The sequence below is a fragment of the Orbicella faveolata genome, unplaced genomic scaffold (genome assembly GCF_042242905.1).
Source record: "Orbicella faveolata isolate gen_17 unplaced genomic scaffold, um_ofav_v1 contig_1, whole genome shotgun sequence".
Classification (NCBI taxonomy): Eukaryota; Metazoa; Cnidaria; class Anthozoa; order Scleractinia; family Merulinidae; genus Orbicella; species Orbicella faveolata.
In genome coordinates this window covers 14,089,048-14,095,000 of record NW_028301536.1, presented here as the reverse complement: position 1 = coordinate 14,095,000, position 5,953 = coordinate 14,089,048, and the positions used below count along the sequence as shown (strand labels likewise).

At 39.8% G+C, this 5,953-nt stretch overlaps 1 protein-coding gene across 1 annotated transcript in view; it reads left to right on the top strand.

Annotated features, from left to right (window-relative positions):
* LOC110047169 (protein DD3-3-like) overlaps nt 1-5,953 on the top strand; it is a 14,662-nt gene extending 8,709 nt beyond the window's left edge. Inside the window, exons 6-10 of the mRNA XM_089290755.1 lie at nt 1,223-1,649; nt 2,913-2,969; nt 3,569-3,852; nt 4,247-4,288; nt 5,515-5,953. Coding sequence (XP_089146881.1) covers nt 1,223-1,649; nt 2,913-2,969; nt 3,569-3,852; nt 4,247-4,288; nt 5,515-5,846 — 1,142 coding nt within the window. The 3' untranslated portion in view covers nt 5,847-5,953. The remainder of the gene's footprint in view (nt 1-1,222; nt 1,650-2,912; nt 2,970-3,568; nt 3,853-4,246; nt 4,289-5,514) is intronic.

Sequence of the window (5,953 nt, the reverse complement as noted above, 5' to 3'; positions counted from 1 at the left end):
TTTTGCCATGTCATTACCATTGGTTGTTATCATTAACCCAGTTTTGAACGGACCTAGTGCATTTCGTTTCAAAACCGTTGGATGACTATTGAAGTCATCTCAATGAAGGTGAATATACAGCTGTTTAGAGAAAGTGGTCCTACGAAAACATAAAAGCGTAGGTGATGATCTTTTGCTAGTTTCAAGCAAAGAACCTTTGAAGTAAAAAACACAAAGCACTGTATATCTCTTTTCCCAGTACAGTTAAAAGAAGAATAGAATATTAAGGGAAGTGGTTTTAAAACTATTGGCTTTGACTTCTTATAGTTTGAATTAATTAGTTTGTCTTAAGGACGTTCGCGCGAAAATTTTCCAACATTGATTTTTTCTGAGACTTTTTACCACTGTAAGAAATGTAAAAAAAAAAGAAAGAAAGAAATGGGGGGTTACCGACTTCGTTTTGGAGGCAACATGCCCGGAAGAACACCCTGAAAAAATCGGGCTTCGTTAGCGAATAAGGCCAGTGTGTCTGTAAGCCCAAAAATATTGCAATTAGATGTTTGAAGTGAAATGTCCCTGCCAAATATTGTTTAAGTGGACCTATTAAGTGAATTTAGTCAACTGGTGAGGTTCCGTAAAGAACAAGTTCGCATTTAGTGACCATAGTTTCACGCGCCTTGCAGCCGCAAGATGGCAGGATTTGATGTCCCGTGACAGAAATCTTGAAGTTTAACTTCCTACATTGATTTTTTGTTCATTTTTGGAAAATGTGGAGATAATTGTAAATAAAATCTGTTTCTGGAAAGAAAAGTGGGGGTCACCGAACGACCATGATCGTTAAATCCAGGCAAAGCTATAGCAATGGCCATCTGCCCTATCATTGTTCATTTTATTACTAAGAGCGCGCGCTACAGCAAACTCGCAGAAAAAAAAAAACCTTGGCCCATATCCAGCAGTCTTTACCTTACGCATGGTCATTATCCCGTATGCATTGAAAATGCTGTTTCCAGCAGCCAATCAGAAAACATGTCTTTAGCGAAGTCGTATTCGGAATGGTCCACTTTCAGTACCGACGCTTACCATCGTTGTACCATTTATCCTGCTTTCTGATTGGTTCATTACACAATTTAACGCAGTCGTGATTGACTTTGACAGATGACGTCGATATTAGTTTCAGCTAGAATAACAGCGATAAAGCAAACAACGTTTTTAATTTTTGCCTCGAATTTAATTCGTTTCTTAGACCTGTGTATCATGCCAACCAAGTTAGCTGGTAACGCAGATTGTCCACTAAACAACGCAAATATTCGCGCCGAGCAATGTGTTGCTAAATACATCACTGCCGAGTCGTGTAAGGCTGCTAATGGGACCTGGACAAAATTCATTACTAACTACCTGGAGAAAACTGGTGGTGTCTTGAGCACGTGCCACAACGTAGGAGAAATGAAGATAGCAAGAGGTATACCATATGACGCAGAGAAGATCTCACAAGGATCTGGTAAGGAGCCGCCACAGTATGTTCTTCTTCACAAAAAACCAGATGTGATCTACGCCCCATCCACAGTCGTTAACCACAACGGAATGAACATGGAGGGAAAGTTTTCGTCGTACAAGTGGAAGGTTCCATGTTTCCCAACCAACACCACTCAGCGTTGCGTGTTACGACTGAGGTGAGAATGATAAGTATTAAAGACGATTTCCAGTCCGTATTGCGCACTCTCGAGAATTTGTTTGCGTTTTTTGTTTTGTTTCATGTAAGACACCACCAAATGTAAACATTTCGCAGCTACTTACATGAGGTAAATTCAAAGTTTCAAAACAACAGCCATTATAATGCGAAGTGTCGAAGCTTTATGATTCGTTCTTTCTCATATCACTTGATGAAACAACTTCGCAGCTGTAAACATCAGTGAAGTTGTTAGCAAAAGAATTTGAAAGGCCTCAAAGATAAGGTATGTGGTTCGTAGGGAATAACATCGATTCGCATTCCATCGAGTGAAATTTATAATGTTTATAAACATTACGGTGCTGAGACTGCGCAGTACGGACTGGAAATCATCTTTAAGTCGGTTACTCGTTTAATTTGTCATCCTCATCAAAATTTGAATTCTTCTCACACGCCACCATAGAGTACAGATCTTTTTATTTTAGTTCTGTAAGGTTTGCTTCATATAAAAACAATACACGTGAACTAGTCGGGAATCCCTAAAAAGCTCAGCCTTGATAAAACCACCGAAACTCGGCTCCTTCATACCGGCCAAATTCACTATGAAAGGACCATTACCATTTTCTGGGACATTTTACCTTGAATAGTTTTGTCACCGTACGGGAGACTTACTGTCATCTTAAAGGGGCTAGGTCACGCTATTTTAGGTAATTTTGTCAAATTGGCAGAGCAAAAGTCTCTCATTTGCAAAATCACGGTCCCATAACAACTGAGAATGACTTTCCAGCTGTGTAAATGACATTTTGATATAAACTGATATAAATTTGAAAAAAGGTGGGCCGACATTTTTCAAATTTACCCAGATGCAGTGCATTTTAATCCTCTCCAGTTTTGTCCATCCATGTCCCTTCTTGGCTTTCCTGTGTTTTGTTTGAGATCTTCTATAGTTTTGAGCCGTTTTTGTGATAGTTTAGTTGATTCTATGACCATTTGGTCATTGCTGAAATTACCTAAAATTGCGTGACCTAGCCCCTTTAATTTTCGTCGGCTCGGCATCCTTTTCTGATGAAGTAAGGCAAGCAATAGTGCGGCCCCCAAGCGTCCAGGGAATATTCTAGAATCTAGCATGGCCCGTGGGTCTAAATTTCACCATATAGGGAAGACAAAAAAATAATCAGATTGGGTTTCAGTAGGCCAATTAAAAAGCGTATATTGTTCTGGATATTTGTGTCTTGCTAGACTTAATATAGTTACATCTTTATTGTAGATACAACATCACCACTGATGACGTTCCGCGAGAATTTAACGCCAGCAACAATAATGAGTAAGTGACACGCTCTATTCAGTAAAATGCGTGAGGTTGAAAAAAAGAATATTAAAGGTACAAGTTTGCCATAGCTGAAGTTTTTCGAAATCAGTTCTACTCGATTTAACTACTTTTCCGAGTAAACTGGCCACCAAAACTATCCCGCTTACTAGATTGAAATGCATCACGGGAACTATTCGTGAAAGCATTTGCCCAATTACATACGTTACCTCTTACAACTTCTACAGGGTCTGTAATATCTAGAATGGAAGTCTCCAGAACTGGACACTTAGGCTCCGCCCTTGCATTAGATTTGTAAAGGATTGAACACTGGCACTCTTCTGTTTATCTTGTTCTGTGTAGAGAAAGAGAAGGATGTAATACCTAGAACGGAAGTTACTAAAACATGATATCGAGGCGCCTTCACCGAAGGAGAGATGCATGCTGGGGAGGATGGAGCACGAAGGAAAAAAAGGCGAACTGTTTGCTTTAATACGCGGTCCTTGTATTAAGAGCTAGAGTTTCGGACTGTTATGAAAATTTGAGTGCATTGCAGGGTCCATCGCTCTCCATCTTTTACTTCGCTTAGAAACCTATTGCTATCTTTATTTTCGCAGAGTTACGAATGACCCGAAAACCAAAGCAGTTGATGGTACAACAGATCTACAACTCGCCTTGAACACAGCACAGCTCGGTCGCACATTCCAGGACAGAAGTCACGTGATCCTTCTCAAACCACGAAGTACTCTGCCTCTAAAATTCCAGCATTCCAACATATACTACATCGGAGGAATGGGAAAGAGAGGAAACATTGTGCAGGCTTATCCAGCCATGGAGTATCGCTTCACTCCTGAACGCATTACAGTTACAACAGATGATGTGGTGTGCTTTGTCTGGTCTGGTGAGAAAATAATATACTAGTCTGCGGGCAAATATTCGGGGTTTTTTTAGGCATGCAAACGAGGCTAAAGGGTCAACTTGAAGTAGAATTAACCCCTGTGACTTGTTTTTATTTCAAACCGTTGATAACTGCAATGACAACTCTTACTGATCAACACAAAAGCTTTTTGAGCACCCTCCCTCCACCATGGATAGCTGACAATTGAACGATTCCCTCCTTCAGGCCCCCACTCTCACAACGTCCCCCCGTGGAGCTCTATAAGGACCTAAAATATGCTTGTTTCTCTCTATTTCACTTTAGCACCATTTCCAAGATCGTAAGGGCGGACAATTCTTTAACTGGAGACCAGCTGATTGATCAAACGCTTACAGTTTTAATGTGATTTTCGTTTTAGGCTCCAACAACAATCAGAACAACGACGGAGAAGGAACAGCACGTAAGAATATTTGAATACCTTATTATAGGAAACTAACGCTTCATGAAATTAACGCGAATTTCAAAAATTAGCGTTAATTTAAGCGCGTTAATTTATGTTAATGTTAATTTCCGCGCTGTTAATTAAGTTGCGCGTTAATTTCCGCGACTTTAATTACCATTATTTTACGCCCCAAATCTGTGACACATTCCAGACATCCTTGACACAGCCAAGCAATAAATTTTATTCGCGCACTTTACATTTCACATCAATCTTTCACATTAGTAAATCTTCTACTGTACTTCAACTGAATCTTGTTCGTGTTCGCTGTCAGCTTTACAGTGTTAAAATAAATTGGTTCCTGTTCTCAACAAATTCTGTTCTTTTTTTTTTGTGTAGCAGACGCGTTAATTTCCCTCATTTTGAAATTTTGCCCCCTCTCTCGCGTTAATTTCCTTTATTGAGAAGCAAATTTACCTTCAATTCGCGTTCATTTAAGTCGCGTTAATTTCAAATACGTTAATTAACACGAGCGTTAATTTCCTATAACAAGGTACTTTGTTTTTACTCTTACTCACATAATATTCAGGCCCGATTAAACCCGAACAACGGTTACGGGATATTCATCAACTGTCTCCTCTCACTGACCATAATCCGCCAAGCAAGCTGTGGATACCCGGGCTGATATCAAACTTATCTTACTTGAAAAGTATTTGAGAAATAACAGTCAAATATTGTCAGATTATTGACTTACAGTATCTATGGCAGCCATCTTTCAAAGGCATGTTTTACAGAAGTTTGGTGTTAATTTTTTTTTGTTTTATTGATATTCTAGTATCTGTAAAGAGTTAGTCCTAAATATCTACATTTCTAGCAGTTCTTCTATTTTTCAAACCAACTTTTGAGGTTTTGTAGTATGTTTGAAATCTAAGGTGGCGGACCTGTTGCAATATCTGACGTTATTTTTGTGTCACATGACGTCGTGGTGGACACCTGATTGCCACTGAGATGCTGAATAGTTTTGGATTCTTTACACGCAATTTAAGTTTGATCCCTGTTGCATTTTACATTTGAAGATGCATCCCCAAGAAAGGAAGAAAAATTAGCTCACTTTCAACCAACTTTTTCTTTGACCGTCGCTCTCATTTTGTAAATGGTGGAAACGTTCGGTACCCTCAGTAAAAAGGAAAAGTGAAAACAAATGTATGATAACACACGGCTTTAAATTGACTTCGCTTTAATTTCAGGTACGGATCGCACCAACGTGTGTTGGGTAAAGGAAGGATGCAGCTCCCTCAAACCAGCAGTTTGCTCCAGCTTGCCTCTCGAAGTGGTTGACCATGTTGATAAATTCGATACTGAAGATTTGAACCTTCACCTAAACAAAGGATGTTACACAGATAAGAAGAAACCACTTCAGAATCAATTGAACAACGCCCCAGCCTCCTGCAATCCGCCATGTTTCCGCATCACGAAGCCCGGGGAGTACTGTTATATGAGCACGCGCAATAACAACTTCTCCAACCGACGTCACATGGGACAGATCACTGTTACCGAGGCTTCCAAGGGTGCCAAGTGATCGTACTTTGTATGTTAGGAGTTAAAGTTTCTCGCCGTTACTTGTGTGTGTTGTATAAGCTGTAGCAGTGTGGTTTCTACTATTAAAGAAAGGGGACACAACCTTGA